Source organism: Bos grunniens, chromosome 2 (assembly GCF_055505025.1).
Source record: "Bos grunniens cultivar Pamir isolate PY7600 chromosome 2, Bosgru_T2T1.0, whole genome shotgun sequence".
Lineage (NCBI taxonomy): Eukaryota > Metazoa > Chordata > Mammalia > Artiodactyla > Bovidae > Bos > Bos grunniens.
In genome coordinates, this window is record NC_141166.1 from 110407961 (window position 1) to 110428110 (window position 20150).

Sequence of the window (20150 nt, forward strand, 5' to 3'; positions counted from 1 at the left end):
GATAAGGATCAAATTTATTTCCTGCATGTAATCAATTAGTCCTTTAGCAATTTATTGAAAATCTTCTACCCCCCCACATTAATTGACTTAGGCATTACATAGTCTGTTTCTGGAATCCATTGTGGTTTATTGATAACATAATATCACAGATTTTATTTTGTTTTTATTAAAAAATTCTTTTATTGGAGTATAGTTAACAGCAAAGTGAATCAGTTATATATATATGCATATATCCACTCTTTTTGATTCTTTTCTCATATGGGTCAATATAGAGACATTACACATATTTTAAATTATATTGGATTTGTCCTATGTTTTAAAGTGTAGGTCACTGTCATTAATCATTTTGTAAGACGTTTTACTTATTTTCTTTCACGCATATGATTTTCCATTTGAACTTTAGAATTAGTTTGTGATTAGTCCCATTGAAATTTAAATCTAATGTCATTGCGTTTGGTGGGAGAGACTTTTTTTTTTTTTTAAGGTTTTTCCATTTGGGAATGTGGTTTTTCTCTATTCAGATTTTTTATGTTTTTCAGCTAAAAGAGTTTCTCCATCTGTTGTAATAAGTTTCTTTCTAGGTATGTTTTATGTTTAGTGTGTTTATTTTGTGTTTGGTCACAAAATAGCTTATTTATGACTACTCAGATTATAAAAATAGTTTACTTCAGTTTTGCTCAAATATACCAGTCATACTTTAAAATTAGTATAAGATCAGAAGAAATGTGCATACTTAAGTGTATATACTTTTCAAATAAACTTTAAGTATTTGTATCACTTATCTACTCATTAATGCAATAAGTTCAAAATAGTTAAGGAATGAAAAATGCAAGTTTTTAAAATAATTCCAAGTTTATAATTCCCAAGTTTGGGAAATAATCAATTTGTATTTAATGATTTATAAAGAGTGAAAGTAATATATTAATCCTTGAAACTAATAAATTGCAGTTAAAATGTATAAAGTCAGTAACAAGATTTACTTTTTGTATTCTAGTTAAAATGTAACTGGTATGATGTTTTATTAGGAAGAAATCTTCCTCGGTGCCAATTTTTATTTAAAGACCAGTTAAAACTATATTCTTTTAACTTGGTGCCTTAAAATCATAAAAAGAGTAATACGTTCCTTTTGATATTGGCCCACATTCTTTTTATGGATATTGTAAATAGAATTAATATATTCTTAGCAGATTTGACAGCACCATTAATTTTTTTTTCTTTTTCCTATTACAGGTTTTGCAAAAGGCATCAAATTAAATCAAGTTCAAATATTCCTTGTGTCCCCAAAGACTTACTGATGATGTCTGAATTTGTTCTTCCAAGATTTATTTTTTGTCTTATTCAGTATTTAAGAGAAGGCTATAATGAACCAGGTATGTTTAATCCACTTTTTGTTAGTACTCTTTTTAAGTTCTCAATTAACAAAGTTTAGCACTAACAATGAGGTGAATTTTTTCAGATACCTTTTTTTTTTGGCTTAATGTTTTTTTTTTTTTTGGCTTAATGTTTTTTATGTGATAACTATGATATACTAAATAAAAGCACACTAAATATCAATTATATGACTTCATAGATACCTTGTAGTAGGCAGAATGTGGCAATCTCTTTTGCTCGGTTGTAAATGTCTCTGATCAAACTTATTTGGCCTTCTGGAGAAGAGGAAATAATTATTTTATGGGATTGAAGTGATTTAATTTGTGATTATATTGTGATAGAGCAGAATTAAGAAGTCCTGAAAGTGTTTGACTTTAACTTAGATTTTTAGGAGATAAACTATTTCACCAATCTCTTTCCCTCCTCCTTTTTTGTAGAGGTATATATATTTATTCCCCTCTGTATATAACAACTTAGGGAACAAATTGCTTATTCCCATATTGTTGGTACAATGTATATCTGTGAGCATCCTGATTGTATTGAAAAGAGAAAAGAAACATGCAAATTACCAATATTATTCTTACTTTTTAAGATGTAGTCACAGTCTTGATTAATATGCTTTAGTTAAATGTCTCGATTTAGATATCATTTATTAAAGTTCTTAATCTGACATTGTGAATTACAGGTATCAATTAGTGGTATGAACCAAACATTAACTTTTTATGATGTCTTTTGCCTTTCTAGAGATACTTGCATTTTTATCATTTAAAGGACTCCATTTGCATTACTTTTAGAGCTTTTAGATTATTTAATACTGTAAGTAATCTTAAATCCAATTTGAAACTATGGCACACATGTTTATCTTCTCTCTTGCATCTAGAAGTGTGAAGAATTATAGTATCGTCAGCATTTCTAAAACTATTATGTTATTTGCATTGTGAGCAAATGCTTATAGTTCCTCACTTCTACATTTTAAGCAGAATATACAGTCTTTTGTCAAATACTTCTGGTATGCATTAAAATAGAGAAAGGAATATTGTTTTGATTTAGTCCCAAACTGCTTTCTCTTTGGAATGAAGGAACTGGAGACCAGCAGGGTTATTGAAATTTCTTTCCATTTTATTTCACATATGTTAGTTAACAGATTTTTTTGGATATTCACATTTTATGCTGCAAGTGTCCTATTTTAGAAAAATAATAGGTAGAAATCACATTATGCAAATCTTAAAGCTTACCATTAGTTTAATCAAAGAGTAATTAATATAAGAGTATATATTATATTTATATTTTCCTTGGTGACACTTAGCAGTTACAAGAGGTGGATGACATGGGTACATAGCTTTGATAATTATGTTACCATTACCCGAAAACATAAAGGAATGAATGGAAGCACTTTTTTTGTTTTAAGATGAATTTTGTGAACTTAGGTTCATGAAGTTTTCCTCTCTGTATTACTGCTTGTACTCAGCATTAATTTCTTATGTCTGTGCAAAAGTAAACTACTGCATTCATTTGTGTATAGATCACTGTTTGAAATTAAAGAGAAAAAAAAAAAGATAAAAGAGAGTACTTGAAATCATCTAATGTGAGATAATGGAAGCTGAGATAATTTCATGGTTGGACAGTTACCTGGAGTTCTATTTTCCATTTCACCCTACCATCTGTTCTGTCAGAGCCTGTGTTAGAGCCCCTGGAAATAAAAAACAAATGTTAATTAAATTTCTACTAATAAGTCATTGGGGAGAACAGAAAGAAGAATAATACACAGTATGGTTTTCCACTGAGAAAGTAAGATTTTTGGCTTGGATTCCATGACTCAGAGTTATCTGGAATTTTATTCACAGATTATCTTTTAACTAGGTTGAGGGTTCCTTGGGGTTAGGAACTACGTCTTACTTAGTTTTGCTTCTCAGTGCTGGTCATAAAGTAGATACTCAATAAATGTTTAAAGAACTTGATGTCTCCTTTTTTGGGCACAGAAGCCCCCTGTTAGCTCCCTTATATGCATTCTTCTTTTAACCAGTTATGATTAAGCTCTAAATCTCTCTCTTCATGTCTTTCTTTTAGACCTCAGTTTTTCTAAGACATCTTTTTTTTCTTTTCCTCTTAACTATTCTTTTTAAGTTGCTAGATTTCTAGATTTCTTCTCTTCCCCTCTTACCAGCGTATCTTGCCTGGTATTTTAAAATTGTTTTAGTAAAAACATTCATATTTTTCTAATTAGTTGCTTTGACCTTTAGCTAACATGAGCCTGTATTTTTGGAATATGATAAAGGATGGGTTATTTGCTACACAGATTTTAATTTAGAACTGACATATTTTTGTCCTAATATTCTTATACTATCTGAATATATTTGATTTCTGTCTTGTTTTGTTTTAGAGAGTAATCTTAAGTTTTTCTTGAACTCTGTTCATCTAATTTTGAGATGATCTTTTGATTACATGTATATATCTGTTAAGTATAGAACCCTAAGTTGAATGCATTTTACACAGATTAAGTGATTAGTACTTTGTGAGTGAGTGAGTGAGTGAGTGAGAAAGTCTCTTAGTCATTTCTAACTCTTTGTGACCCCATGGACTGTGGCCCACCAGGCTCCTCTCTCCATGGAATTCTTTAGGCAAGAATACTGGAGTAGGTTGCCATTTCCTTCTCTAGGGGATCTTCCTGACCCAGGGATTGAACCCATATCTCCTGCATTGTAGACAGATTCTCTACTGTCTGAGCTACTTGGGACATCTAGTACCTTATGAAGTCATCTCTTTCCTCCATCAGTCTTTTCTTAGAGGACTGAATTCCTAAACAAGTCTGCCCTAGCTAGGTGCTGAGTAGGTGCCTGCTCTCTGAAGAGTTCTTAAATTAACTTTTTGATTATAAAATGCTATTATCTGAGTTACTGTGTTTTTAAGGGAATAAAATATTATTCTTAGCAAAATATTTTAAAGAAAATTGATTGCTTTTTTTTTTTTTTTTTAGCAGCTGATGTTCCATCAGAGAAAGACCTTAATAAAGTCCTTCAGCTTTTGGAACCTCAAATTTCCTTTTTAGAAGATCTAACTAAAATGGGAGGAGCAATGCGATCTGTTCTTACTCAGGTTTTAACAAACCAACAAAACTACAAAGATCTGACTTCTGGTGAGTAAAATTTCAAAGGGAAGAAAGTTAAAATTTACTTACGTTATTATAATAATGAAAAATTATGTATTTTAAAACTTAAAATGTAGATTATTTTAGTAGAATGCTAAAGCTAAACGTTATTAAGAATGCTTCTTATATTATGGATAAAGAAACTGAACCCCAGAAAAATTAAATGACCAATTCAAGACATCACAATTAACTGATTTTGGGGTTGGGACTAGAACCCAGACTTCCCAAGTTTGGTGTGACATATTTGTAATTATACTTTACCTCCCTTTCTCCAAACAATAACAGCCATCATTCTTGTGTCTTCATGTTCGGTATCCCTAAACTTTTGTGTGGGATTTTATAGTGATGTAGAAAAACCCCGGAGTTTATAGTGATGTAGAATTTAAATTATGAAACTTAAAGTTGTTAAATATGTTTGTACTGTAATATAAAATAGTTTTTATGTCTTGGTAACTTAGCTCAAATTTGTCGTTTGGTAAATATATCAATTATTTTAAAATCTTATGAATATTTTAAATAATGTTCTTTGTGCTTTTAAATAATGTTCTTTATGAACAGCATGTTTTGAAAATTGAAATTTATCTTCCTTCTTTAGAGTGGTGAAGTTTTTATGTGTATTGTTAATTACATGTTATTTATAGATAGTCTCATCTGATTGGCTTTGGGCTATATATTAGAGCTTGGGTGGGGAAGGTACATAGTAAACCAAATATTCCTATCCCTGCCCTTACAAAACTTATGGTCTAGTGAGGGGAGGTGACATTAACAAAACCTCCATACCAAAAAATTGCTAGCCCTTATGTCATAACATAAAACTGGAAAAAAAATGTGAGGCAGTTGTTTTCAGACATTAGACAACAGGAAACACAAGACTGTAAACCTTTGAGAGAAACAAAAAGCAAGAGGTGGGCCTCACAATTCTCTGAATCTCTCTCTGGGGAAAACTTTCTGACTAACGGGGAGGGCTGGCATTGAAGCAGAGTGTGGTGGTCCAGCTGAGTTAAGGGGGCAGAGGTCACAGTTTAGGGCAGCTGAAGCAGTTGGAGCCTGTGGAATCTTTGGTGCAGAATAGCAAGAATTTGTGGGTCAGATGTATGAGGAACCTGAAAGTGCTTGGCTGAGAACTGAGATACACATATACAGGATGAGACTACCTAAGACTTACTAAAGAGGGCTGGGGGGTTAATGGCAGATAGTGAAGATAAATATAATAGAGATAATGGAAATTAGGCAGTGTTGGGAGACACTGGAGTATCAGCTCAACCGAACTGGAGAGACCTTATTAATAAGCTAGGCATCAAGTTGACACACCAGAAGGCCATATACCTTAGAGTAAGTTCTACTCCAGGTCAGTCTTAATGAAGCCTAGAACCCTGACAGAGTTTGGAGATTATTCCTGCCAATTTACAGGGCTTTTAAAGAATCTTGAAAGTGAAAGTGTGAGTTGTTCTGTTGTGTCCGACTCTTTGCGACCTCATGGACTGTAGTCTGCCAGACTACTCTGTCTATGGAATTTTCCAGGCAAGAATACTTGGGAAAGAAAGGGATTGGGTTGCCATTCCCTTCTCCAGAGAATCTTCTCAACCCAGGGATCAAACCCGGGTCTCCTGCATTATAGGCAGATTTTTTACCATCTGAGCTACCAGGGAAGCCCAAAGAACCTTGGGCTTTCCATAAATTCGCCCCTTCAGTTCAGTTCAGTTCAGTCCAGTCACTCAGTCATGTCCGATTCTTTGCGACCCTATGGACTGCAGCACTTCAGGCTTCCCTGTCCATCACCAACTCCTGGATCCTACTCAAACTCATGTCCATCACGTCGGTTTTGCCATCCAGCCATCTCATCCTCTGTCGTCCCGTTCTCCTCCTATCTTCAGTCTTTCCCAGCATCAGAGTCTTTTCCAGTGAGTGAGTTCTTCTCATCAGGTGGCCAAAGTATTGGAGTTTCAACTTCAACAGTAGTTCTTTCAATAAATATTCAGGACTGATTTCCTTTAGGATGGACTGGTTTGATCTTTTTGCAGTCCAAGGGATTTTCAAGAATCTTCTCCAACACCACATTTCAAAAGCATTAGTTCTCCGGTGCTCAGTATTCTTTCTAGTCCAACTCTCATTCCGTACATGACTACTGGAAGAACCATAGCTTTGACTAGATGGGCCTTTGTTGGTAAAGTAATGTCTCTGCTTTTTAATATGCTGTCTAGGTTGGTCATAGCTTTTCTTCCAAGGAGCAAAGCATCTTTTAATTTCATGGCTGCAGTCACCATCTGCAGTGATTTTGGAGCCCTCCAAAATAAAGTCTGTCACTGTTTCCACTGTTTCTCCATCTATTTGCCATGAATTGATGGGACTGGATGCCACGATCTTAGTTTTCTGAATGTTGAGTTTTAAGCCAACTTTTCCACTCTCTTCTCTTTCACTTTCATTGAGAGGCTCTTTAGTTCTTCTTCACTTTCTGCCATAAGGGTGGTTTCATCTGCATATCTGAGGTTATTGATATTTCTCCTGGCAATCTTGATTTCAGCTTGTGCTTCATCCAGGCTGGCATTTCGCATGATATACTCTGCATATAAGTTAAATAAGCAGGATGACAGTATATAGCCTTGATGTACTCTTTTCCTGATTTGGAACCAATCTGTTGTTCCATGTCCAGTTCTAACTGTTGCTTCTTGACCTGCATGCAGATTTCTCAGGAGGCAAGTAAGGTGGTCTGGTATTCCCATCTCTTTAAGAATTTTCCACAGTTTGTTTTGATCCACACAGCCAAAAGCTTTGGCGTAATCAGTAAAACAAAAGTAGATGTTTTTCTGGAACTCTTTTGCTTTTTTAATGATCTTGGCAATTTGATCTCTGGTTCCTCTGCCTTTTCTAAATCCAGCTTGACCATCTGGAAGTTCTCGGTTCATGTACTGTTGAAGCCTGGCTTTGCGAGTTTTGAGCATTACTTTGCTAGCGTGTGAGATGAGTGTAATTGTGCAGTAGTTTGAGCATTCTTTGACATTGCCTTTCTTAAGGATTGGAATGAAAACTGACCTTTTCCAGTCCTGTGGCCACTGCTGAGTTTTCCAAATTTGCTAGCATACTGAGTGTAGCACTTTCACAGCATCATCTTTAAGGGTTTGAAATAGCTCAACTGGAATTCCATCACCTCCACTAGCTTTGTTCATAGTGATGCTTCCTAAGGCCCACTTGACTTCACATTCCAGGATGTCTGGCTCTAGGGGAGTGATCACACCATTGTGGTTATCTGGGTCATGAAAATCTTTTTTGTATAGTTCTTCTATGTATTCTTGCCACCTCTTCTTAATGTCTTCTGCTTCTGTTAGGTCCATGCCATTTCTGTCCTTTATTGTGCTCATCTTTGCATGAAATGTTCCATAGGTTATCTCTAATTTTCTTGAAGAGATCTCTAGTTTTTTTCCATTCTATTGTTTTCCTCTATTTCTTTGCATTGATCACTGAGGAAGGCTTTCTTATCTCTCCTTGCTGTTGTTTGGAACTCTGCATTCAAATGGGTATATCTTTCCTTTTCTCCTTTGCCTTTCTCTTCTCTTATCAGCTCTTTGTAAAGCCTCATCAGACAACCATTTTGCCTTTTTGCATTTCTTTTTCTTGGGGATGGTCTTGATTGCTGCCTCCTGTACAGTGTCACGAACCTCCGTCCATAGTTCTCCAGGCACTCTGTCTCTCAGATCTAATCTGTTGAATCTGTTTGTTACTTCCACTGTATAATAGTAAGAGATTTGCCCCTTACAAACTAAAACTGAGTCTTCAGAAATTCTATGTGATCAAGCTGTAAGTCTTGCAGAATTAAAATTAACACTCTTCAAAGGAAGATAGCAGAACCCAGAATCTTTGATAATGTGTCATCAGAATGTCCAATATACAATAAAAACTGTTAGACATACAAAAAAATAAGAAATTGTGCAGTGTAACCAAGAAAAAGGACACTAATAGAAATTGACCTTGAAATGGCCTAGATGTTGGATTTAGTAGATAAAGAGATTAAAAAACTATTACATATATGTTCAAGAAATTAAAGGAAAATATGTTGAACTTAATTAAGAAATAATTAAAGGAAAGTTTGTGTTCTTTTGGCCACACTGCATGGGATGCAGAATCTTAGTTCCATGACCAGAGAGTGAACCTGCACCCCCTGCAGTGGAAGCAGGGATTCGTAACCACTGGACCACTAGGGAAGTCTCTGAAATATATTTTGTTAATTAAAAGTATTGCAAAAATTTCATTTATTGTTACTGAGATAAACACATGATTTTTATTATTCAGAAGATATTTAGTCATTTCTTATGTAGGACCCTTGAAATCCTTTATTTTTTATAAACTGTGGTTGTTTTTAATTTTGGACTTGAATTGAAGGATAGATGTATTCCTGTCTAATCTGTGCTGAAAGTTTTATTTTCATTTTTGTTTTTTTTTTTAAATTAGACCAGAGATTGGGCAGAGATTTAAATAAACAAAGCTATTCTAACTATTGAGTGTAGCAGAGAGAGGAAATTGAGGAAAGCTCAGCAAATATTAAACAAACTCATTTACTATATATTTTTATAATCAGAGAGATTGAAACCTTAATTAAAGATGTATAGTCTCCGTGTGTGTGTGTGTGTGTGTGTGTGTGTGTGTGTGTGTGTGCTTAGTCACTCAATTGTGTCTTGACTCTTTGTCACCCTATAGACAGTAGCCCGCCAGGCTTCTCAGATTAAGAGGTGGCAAATGACATGGTAACTTGGCTTTCAGAAAATAATTTTTTCTTTTAAAGAACTTTCAAATGTCAGTATTTTTCTTTTATTATTCTTCTATTCTCCATAATATATTAGGAATCAAAGTAGAAGACAAACTTGGCATTAATATGATCAAATGCTAAGTGAAATGTCTAGGATTGTTAATTCTAGAACCTAAACTTCTCAAAATTTTGGAATAAATTTGTTTTAAGTGATACTTCTGTACAAGTTATGCCTTTAATTACTTCAGTGTCATTATAAAAACATTTTATGCTTGGCAAAACAGAAATTAAGAATAGTCTCAGTTATAATATTTGAAAATTCCACTCTTTTTCCCTAGGAAGCCTTTCCAAAAACTTTGCTTTGGGTCTGGTTGCATGGTATTATAAGAGCACAGATTGTGAAACCAAATGGTGAAGTCTGCTGCAGATTTGTCACTTAACCATATTATCTGCCTTTCTGTACAATAAAAGTTCCTTGAAGATAGGAATCATGTTTTATCAATCTTTGAACCCCCTGTGTTTTGTATATAATCTCTGGCGTCTTTAAGATGCTCAACTGCTTACTGGATTTCATTATTTGCCATAAACATGCTGTACATTATTAATGCCAAACATGAGCACAGAAATGTCTGATAGCTATTTTATATTATTCATTCTAGGGTTTCCCCTCCAATTAGAATAGTCATCTATTTTATATGTGTATACGTTATTTATTGAGGTGGCTGTATTTATGTTTTGAATGGAATATTTTTTTTTCTGATTTTTAAATGTACTTTAAATATTAGGTCTTGGAGAAAATGCTTGTGCAAGGAAAAGTCATGAAAAATACCTTATAGCTTTGAAGAGCTCTGGACTTACATATCCTGAGGATAAACTTGTATACGGTATACAAGAGCCATCTGCTGGCGCTAGCACTCTGGCAGTTCAAGGTTTGTTTAAATATTTAATTTGAACAATGGTAACTTTTCTGTGTTAAAACAAGAAACCCCTCAAGCTTTACTCATTGAAAAAATTTAAGCGCTGTGTCATTCTTTGTAAGGAAAGTAATAAAAGTAGTAAAAATTTGTAAGCAAGAAAGGATAGATTAGTCAAAGAAGATACTTTGTTTTTCTTCAAAGGGATTCAGTTAGTTTATCAAAGGTTCTAGTTTGAACTCATGAAAAATATAGCACTTGCTATTTAGGAGTAGCCCAAAACTTTAGTAGTTCAATATTTTAGTAAACTATGGTTTAAAAAGAAAAGAAAGCAATCCTTCTGAAACATTATTTGTGAATATTAAATCTGTGTTTTCACTGGAGGTTTCCTATTGAAATATAAACTGATTGGGCCCAGATTTAAAGATAAATGTTAAATTCTGCCAAGATAACTATTAGAATGAGTTGTCTTAACAAAACTTTAGCTTTTGATATTGTTATGTTTTAAAGTAATTTTAAGGTTAAAGCAATATGTAACAGTTATAAAGGGAAACTTTTTTCTCCTTTCCAAAGGTTTTGCAAGTGCAGCAGGAACATTGGGACAACTAGATTCTTCAGATGAGGTGAGTTAACATTTGAAACATTTAAAAAGTAGTATTTAAAAGTTTTAGAACTACCATACAAATTTGTGGATATTTTGTAGTTGAAATTCTTCATTTTGTAGACATGGACACTGAAGCCCAGAGTGGAATAACTTAGTCAAGGTCACAGCATTACTTAGTGACAGGATGAGGACTGCAGCTAGATTTTTACTTCTTATTTGTAAATTCATTTCTATTTTTATAGTTTAGAAATGAGAGCTAGAAAGGCATAGATATTTCTCCTATGAAAATATCCTCAGATTTATCCAAAAATTAGCTAAGTCTAGAATAATTTGCTAGAAGAATATGAAATGTGCTTCTTTTCTAATCTCATAATAAAGTTATATCTTCTATCTCAAGAGTTATTAAAAAAAGCAAAGTACTGAGAAATAGACTGTCAGTTTGAAATGTCAATTTTTATAGTTTATTAATAATATTTCTAATAAATTACATATAACATTCCTGTAGTTTGTTAGTATGTGATTTATAAAGAAAAATTCCTTTTTGATCTATATTTGTTTATAATCTTGGTTTTTATAAAACTTAATTTTCATATGTTTATTAATTTATACATTTAATGTTGGACATTTTAAAAACTAAATTGTTTTTAAGCATTTACATTTTTTTCCTTTGAAAAAACCCATTTTGATGTGGTAATGTCATATGAACTAAGCCAAATATCTTTTGTTTGAAAGCACGATTTCTTTTATGGATATGTTACAATTGATCTGATGCCTTATAATTTAAAGTTTTTAGTAGCATATTTCCCCTGTAAGAAGGCTTCCACAAAATGTAGTATTTTGTGGAATCTCATTTAATTAACAATTAACAGGAACATGTTAATTTTCAACAAATTGGAATAGCCAGAGGTGCCTTAATTGTACATAAGTACATTGTAGCAACACTGTATTTTATGGTAGGGTGCTGGAAGGAGATCCTTCTGTGTGAGTGTGCACCCAGGGTTGGGGGGTGGTGCTTTTGAATTTCTTCTAGAAGTAACTTTGTGAGGGGTATCAGAGGATTTGAAATAGGGCCTTTCTTTGTTCATTACCATTGCTTTTACTCTGTTCTTCTTTAGGCCCTCTCTGTGTTCCTTCTGTTCATTTCTCTTGGATTCTTTGTTTCAGCAACTTCTATGTGTAATATAATTTATATAATCATTTACTCCTTAATTATGATTATATTTCAGTAAATACTTGTTGATGGTGACAACTTCAAAATACTTCATTTTAATTTGCATTCTCATAAAATGCTATTTTTGTGATAGTAGCTGAGACCACCTAGAGTTTGTGAAGTATACTTAATATTTATATTTAAAGACAGTAAGATTTTTTTGATCTTTAAATTGTATTTTATAATTAAACTTTTAGTTTATTTAAAAGTACTTTTTAACTAGCAATAAAACCTATGACCCAGCAGTCCCGCTACTGGGCATATACCCTGAGAAAACCATAATTCAGAAAGACACATGCATCTCAATATTCACAGCAGCGCTATTTGCAATTGCCAGGACATGGAAATGACCTAGATGCCCATCGACTCATCAATGGATAAAGAAGTTGTGGTACATGTATACAATGGACTATTACTTAGCCATAAAAGGGATGAGTGTGAGTCAGTTGAACTGAGGGGGATGAACATAGATCCTGTTATACAAAATGGAGTAAGTCAGAAAGAGGGAAAACAAATATAGTATATGAATACATATATGGAATTTAGAAAAATGGTACTGATGATCCTGTTTGTAGGGCAGGAATAGAGATGCAGACAGAGAGAATGGACTTGTGGACGCAGCAGGGGAAGGAGAGGGAGGGATGAATGGAGAGAGTAGCACTGACATATATATACTACCATTTAGTAAAACAGATAAGCTGCTGTATGACACAGGGAGCCCAGCCCGGGGCTCTGCGATCACCTAGTGGGGTGGCATGTGACTGGGGTGGGAGGGGTATATATATGTGTGTATATACACTTATGGCTGATTCACTTTGTGTGGCAGAAACCAACACAACATTGAAAAACAGTTACCCTCCAATTAAAAAAACAGTACTTTTTATACTTTATGTATTTATCATATTCTTTAAATGGGATGAAAATGGGGTCATTTGGACATCTGAAAACTTAAGAATTTGAAGTAGAGTTTTTCAGCTGGATATAAGTTGAAGGGATACCCACTTTGGTTTTTCTTTAAAAGGAACTTGAGCTTTTGTTAGACAGATCTGAGTTTGAATATTGCCTCATAGTATCGCAATGCTTTCTGCCAGGTTTTAAGCTTCTTAATATGAATTTTCTCATGAAAAAATGGTGATTATTCTAGTGTTAGGATTAAAGGGAATAACATATGTATTACCGCTCATGAACCAGATACAAATTACACTCTTGATAAATGTTTTTTGTCCTAGTGCTTTGTATGTAGAAGGTATTGAAATACTGAAATTTTCAGCTACCATGGGTCATATGATAGACATTTTTGCTTGTCTTTCCAGAGAAAATAAGTTTATTAAAGCATGGATTAAGAGTAATGAAGTTTATCTTTAAACTTTTAAATTGAAAGTTTACTCAAATATTATACACTGTGGTTGTTTTACCAGTATTCTGAAATATGAATAAGCTACAGTTTATCCAGTAATTTTTATAATTTCCAATTTTTTATTATAAGATACAGTGCTTGTATTTCTTTTCGAACAGTTAACTCTCTAAGATACGGAATTGCTTGACTACAGGGTGAAAAGTAAAAGTGTTAGTTGTTCAGTTGTGTCTGACTCTTTGGGACTCCATGGACTGTAGCCCGCCAGGTTCCTCTGTCTGTGGGATTTTCCAGGCAAGAATACTGGAGTGTATTGCTTTTTCCAGGGATCTTCCTGACCTGGGGATCAAACCTGGGTCTCTTCCATCTCCTGCATTGGGAGGCAGATTCTTTACCACTAGTGGCATCTGGAAAGCTCCAGACTATAGGGTTGCTGCTGCTGTTAAGTCACTTCAGTCGTGTCCAACTCTGTGTGACCCCATAGACAGCAGCCCATCAGGGTCCACCGTCCCTGGGATTTTCCAGACAAGAACACTGGAGCGCGTTGCCATTTCCTTCTCCAGTGCATGAAAGTGAAAAGTGAAAGTGAAATCCATGGGATTTTCCAGGCAAGAGTACTGGAGTGGGGTGCCATTACCTTCTCCAGACTATAGGGTAGGCATATCTTAAATTGTATTAGGTTATATTTTTCTGTTAAAAAAAGGCACACACACTTATTTAAGATGACAAGTATGGAAAACTACAAAGATAAGACCATTACCCAGGGCCAGACATAGAAAGGTTTTAGTGATAGGAAATTTTCTATTTTAAGACTGCAATCATAATTTTTTTAATCAAAAAATTTCATATATGTTTTATTGACTTACATACTAACCAAGTCAAATCTTGAGCTAGAAATAGAAAAGTTGTGTAATTAACAAGACAAAAATGAGAATCAGAAGGAGGCAATTTGAAGGTTTAAAAAATTATGAATTCTGGAGCATTCCTCTTGCCTAACTTTCTTATAGATGAGGAAGCTGAATTTCAAATAATAAACTGATCCACTGGACAAGTGAATTCCATCTTGTCAGTAGTAGAGTTGCAAATGGATGCTAGGTCTCCTCTCTGCTGGTCTAGAGTTTTTAGTGTAAGGTGGATAAACCCAACCGTTCTTACTATTTCTGTGCGCAAATTTGTCTTAAACTTTGTTGCTTACAATTACCATTTTTTGTTTTGCTAATAATTTTATGACTCAGAAATTTGGGAATGGCAGCTGGGCAGTTCTCACTTAGGTTATCTCACGAGATTCCTGTTATTTGTTGGCTGAGAAACTGCAGTCATCTGAAGGGTCAGCTGAATTGGAGATATAAGATGCTTGGACGGGGCTACCAGTTGATGCTGGCTCTGCACAGGGAGCTCACCCTGCTGGAGACCATCCAGCAGGGTGGTCTCAAGTTGTTGGGCTTCTCATATAGTTGTGGCTTTTCCCAATGTGAGTAACTCAAGAGCAGCAGCTGTGGAGCCTTTTCTGTGTTAGTCTTGGAATTTTACATACTATTACTTCTACTGCATTCTGTTCCTTATGAGTTGCTAAGGTGGGTTCAATGCAGAAGGAGGTAAATTCCACCTCTCAGAAGGTAGGGATGTCAAAGAATTTATAAACATGTTTCAAAATTTCCACAATCAGGATGTGAAATTTGCCGTTCTTTTTCCTGGATTCTCTTGGTAGCCTAGAAATGACTGGTGATTATAGCTAAATACAGTACAGTAATTGATTATGTATTTTCCTGTCTATTTAAGTAGTACTTGTCTGTTGGGAAAAACTGTAACATGATAATGAAATACCACTTTAGCCAGAAATGGCAACTGTAGTGTTTTAAAGAAGATCAAAGTTTTCTTTAGTATAATAGTTATATTACTACATCTCAAGAGAATGAAAGCTTATATTTAAAGTTATAAGAGAGTTTTAAAAGAATTGATCTTTACCTTGGTAGAATGAAAAGGGACATATTAAAATTTTACTAGGATTCATTGCCGCTTAAGGAACAGAATATAGTTTTGAATCTGATTAAAATGGAAGCTAACATTATCATAACTTTTCTGCTAATCTCTACTTGGGATCTCTATTGTGCTTTTATTTCTTAATGATAAACATTATTTTATTAGGACCAGTGATTTGGATGGAAAAAGCTTCCTTTTGTGCCTAGGTAATTATAAATAATAAGTAAGTTAATTGAGTTTTAATGTGATATATTTAGAGGGAAAATATAAGAATTTCCACCCTCTTTCTTTTTTTTTTTCCCACCCTCTTTCTTAAAAACTTTATTGTAGTATATTGCTTTACAATTTTATATTATTTTCTGCTGTACAGCAAAGTGAGTCAGCCATGTGTATATGTTATCCCCTCTTTTGGGGATTTACTTCCCATTTAAGGCACCACAGAGCATTAAGTAGAGTTCCCTGTGCTGTACAACGTGTGCTCAGTTGCTCAGTCATGTCTGACTCTTTGCAACCCCATGGAATGCAGCTTTCCAGGCTTTTGGAAATTTCCAGGCCATGAAATTCTCCAGGCAAGAATACTGGAGTGGGTTCCCATTTCCTACTCCAGGGGATCTTCCCGACCTAGAGATCAAATCCATGTCTCTTGCATTGTAGGCAGATTGTTTGTCTATTGTGCCACCTGCGAAGCCTAATGATGTTTGAAAAAACTGATTTAAAACTATTTTAAATTTGTGTTATAGTTCTTTTCAAAGCATTTTTACATATATAAATGATGAAAATGCAAGCAGTAATTTAATAAGGATGGAATAAATAAAGGAGAAAGTAGATGAAAGGATAAGGAGATGGAAAATGTTAATAGAAGTGTACCAGAATTGATGCTTTTTAACTGTGGTGTTAGAGAAGACTCTTGAGAGTCCCTTGGACTGCAATGAGATCCAACCAGTCCATTCTAAAGGAGATCAGTCCTGAATATTCATTGGAAGAACTGTTGCTGAAGCTGAAACTCCAGTACTTTGGCCACCTGATATTCTGAAGAACTGACTCATTAGAAAAGTCCCTGATTCTGGGAAAGATTGAAGGCTGGAGGAAAAGGGGACGATGGAGGATAAGATGGTTAGATGGCATCACCAAATCAATGGACATGAGTTTGAGCAAGTTCTGGGAGTTGCTGATGGAAAGGGAAGCCTGGTGTGCTGCAGTCCATGGGGTCACAGAGTCAGACATGACTGAGTCACTGAACTGAACTGAGATACAGATGTTCTTGAACAAATATCTATTTTATGCCATTTAAAAATTTCGTTAAAGCTTTTAAAGCCATATTGCATTTTATTTTGCAACTGCAGTCACAAATTATATGTTTGCTTTTAGCATTTATATTTGAAATTTAGTGAAGAGCTGAATATGGCTTAAGGATTGGAATTTCTGCACCCTTACTCTACAGGCCCATAGGGTTATTGAACAAACCCCTTTTGTGATTTCATTCTTACAATTTAGCGAAGTGTATGAAAAAGGAGACAGGATGAGAAGAGGGCAATGACATCTCAAAAACTGCTATAGAGAGGGAGTTATAACAATTAAGAAAATGTTGTAAGTTAGAATTGGAAGAGATCCTAGGCGTAGTCTAATTCTGCCAATTTGAAAAATGAAGAAACAAGTTTGAAACTCTTTAACAGCAGCAAGATTTTTCCTGTTTAAAGATTTACTTGATGAGCATACTGCTGTCTACTTAATTTTATTCATACAAGTTGTGTCAGATATTTGTCCCTGCTGTCCCTAGAGTAACAGAACATTATGTACTCAGCAGGGCTATTTATACACATGACATTCTTCATACTACTACTTCTTACTTTTTTTTTTTTTTTGGTGTGTGTAGCTAATATGTAATAGGAGTTTAAAATGTTCTTTGTCTTGAATGAAGCTGAAATAAAATAGAAACACATTTTAACTTTATGAAGTACTTTAAAATGTGAATTTATGTTTGTTCATTTTTTGTTTAGATTTGTTCAGTCATCAGATAATTCAGTTCAAAAGAAAATTATCTCCAGTATTATATGTACATGGATGTAATAGAGAGTTTCTTAGAGAAACTAGGACTGTTTAAATCAAGATAACTTTTCAAGGAAAGATTATTTTCACTGAGGCTATTACCATAAGCAGTGTCCATTTATCTATGTGTATTTACCAGATCATTAATCTTTGTGACTTTGATACATTCTAGCTGTTAATACTAATTTAATAAATAAATAAACACATTTTTCCCCCTGTGTAACCATAAAATTTGAATGCCCATTGTTGAAAAATTGACAAATAGAAAAAAGAAAACACTTACCTCCAGCTGTGCTCTCCAGAGATTACCACTATTTATTAATTTGTTTGTTTGCCTCTAGTCTTCTGTATTTCATACTCTTACATAAGAGAAATGATCACTTAACAAAATAAGTTACTATGTACTTTGTTTGATAGCTCTAATTATTAGGAATCTCTTCTTAATACCATGTTAAATATTATAATTTTCCCACCTTTCTTCTTGTTTCTCCCTATGGAAACATTTTAATTTTACTTCATTAGGTACCCCTTTAACTTTTTAGCTTTAGTTACACAGTATTCTCTGGTATTCATAGCTCTTTCACCTGTTCATTCCTTTTTAAAATTATGATCTGATTTTGGTACAGAGTCACAAGGATAGCTTATCGTGAAGCATGTTATGGCTTCCTTTAGGCCTAAGGTTTTTTGTTAGCATTTTAGCAGCAGTGCTAAACTGCGGTAGAAGCTCCAGTGGTCAAATGAAACACTCAGGTCCCTCACTCACTTACCCCTTCAGATTTACAGCTGACAAGTTTGAGAGCTCCCTCTCTGCTTTGTATTTGTAAAATTGATTTAAAGCAAACAGTATCATGTTACAGTGGCTTACATAAATGTTTTCATTTTATTCTAGTTTCCCAAGATCTCCTTTGGATTTTATTTTTATAATCTGCTGTGTTAAATGTTTTAGCCTTGTGTATTTTGTATTAACATTGAATATTGTTTTAACCAACTGTGAATTTAAACTTGACTTCTTTTTATGGAGCTCATATTTTTTCATCTGTCCAGTAAATCCATCAAAGAAAGAAAGGTTAATTTGGGTTGAAAAACTACCTGTAAATTTTGCAGGCTAGGAGTTTGAATCTGTTTTCTGGGGAGTTGGCAGGGGGCAAGGTGGGGTAAAGGTCTTCTCTGATATTGGACATAGATATCAAACTCAGCTAGGAAGGGAGTCTCCCTGTGTGGGAAACACACATGCAGTGTTGTCTACTTCTCTACTCAGGAACCTAGTTAACAGTTTCTGAGAGTGTTTCTGAGAGCTGTATGAATGCTGTCTCAGTTGAGGTTGTTTATTTCCTCTCTTGTTCACTGGACCCATTATTTTCCCCCAGGGTTCTATACTGTTTTCTCGTGGATAAAAGGGGAAGAACTCTAACTCTCCATCTTGAGTTTGGGGTGGGGTCTTGTTGTCATGATAACTAAATTGTTTTCATTTTCCTTAATGCCTGAATGTCCCAGCACTGGAAGTTATTCCTGTTTGTTGAAACTTTTGTTCTTGGTATTTGCCTGGTGGTCCAGTAGTTAAGACGCCATGCTTCCACAGCACGGGCGGGTATTCCATCGCTGGTTGGCGAACTAAGATCCTACATGCTTCGAGGAGCGGCCCAAAAAAATAGAACTTGAAATAGATACACACTCATCCATTATCTTGAGTAGATTGTTGTATTTAGGATTGAAAATCATAATTAGTATTAAAAACATTCATTAGCTTAAAGCTATAATTCATTGTCATCATTGAATAAATAGAAAATTAATATTAGCAAAAAGATGATGAAATTACCTATTACTCTATCACTTAGAGGTGACTTACTCTAATCATATATATTCTAACAGATTTTATATATGGTATATTTTAGAGACTCCATGCTATATATGCTATTCTGTAACCTGCTTTCCTTACTAATGGTAGTTTTAAACATCTGTAACAAAGAGTATATTTTAACATATTTTATTTGTGTGTGGTATCACTACTTAAATGGTTTCATACTCCATATGCTATCCTTCATAACATGCTTTTTTTTTTTTTTCTAATTTATAGTAATAGTTTTTGAACATTTACCTGGTCATAATGAATATGGAACTCTAGTCTTGCTTTTCTTTAAAGAGTATATTTGTGGTATAATTTATTTCCCTAATTCCCTGCTCTGCTGTTGGAAACCAAAGGTTTTTTTTTTTGCCATTATAAATAACATTGTGATGAGTGTTATGCAGATAGTCCCTATTCACTTGTCTGATTATTTCTTTAAGATAAATTCTTAGAACTGGAATTTCTGTTCCAGTGATAGATACACTTTAACGACTTTCCATATGTGTATTGACAAATTGCCATTCAGGAAAATTGTTCTGTTATGTACTCTCTCAAGTGTAGTACAAGACTACCCGTTATCCCACCTGTTTAAATGGAGGTAGACTCCCTTCCTAGCTGAGTTTGCTATCTATGATGATGTCAGGCTAATCTTGGTTTCTAGACTTTTGTCTTTGTGCCTTCTTGGAATGACTTTCCTCTCCCTAGCTTGACTAATTTTACTTGTCCTTTAAAGTGTAAGTTTGGAAAATTTTTAAAACTTCGTATTGTCATGGCCATTGCTTGACCAAGGATACACTTTTCATAGGAAGTTTTTATTTGAAATTATGAAATAATCCTAACCTGGAATATAATATTAAAAGTTTTTTTTTTTTGTCTTCTGCCAGGAGAACAGTTTCATAAATGACTATTAGCTAAAATCTCAAATTTTACAATCTTCTGGGTCTT

At 34.2% G+C, this 20150-nt stretch overlaps 1 protein-coding gene across 12 annotated transcripts in view; it reads left to right on the forward strand.

Moving 5' to 3' along the window:
- UBR3 (ubiquitin protein ligase E3 component n-recognin 3) overlaps positions 1 to 20150 on the forward strand; it is a 205024-nt gene that overhangs the window by 35254 nt on the left and 149620 nt on the right. For 10 of the 12 annotated variants that reach the window (XR_015147496.1, XR_015147497.1, XR_015147498.1 and 7 more), the window contains exons 2-5: positions 1231 to 1370; positions 4346 to 4504; positions 10040 to 10183; positions 10742 to 10791. Coding sequence is in view for 8 of the 12 variants with exons in the window: in XM_086357128.1 (XP_086213254.1) it covers positions 1231 to 1370; positions 4346 to 4504; positions 10040 to 10183; positions 10742 to 10791 (493 nt within the window). In the remaining 4 variants the exon portion in view is untranslated. The remainder of the gene's footprint in view (positions 1 to 1230; positions 1371 to 4345; positions 4505 to 10039; positions 10184 to 10741; positions 10792 to 20150) is intronic. The other 2 variants (XM_086357098.1, XM_086357166.1) reach the window with 1 other exon arrangement.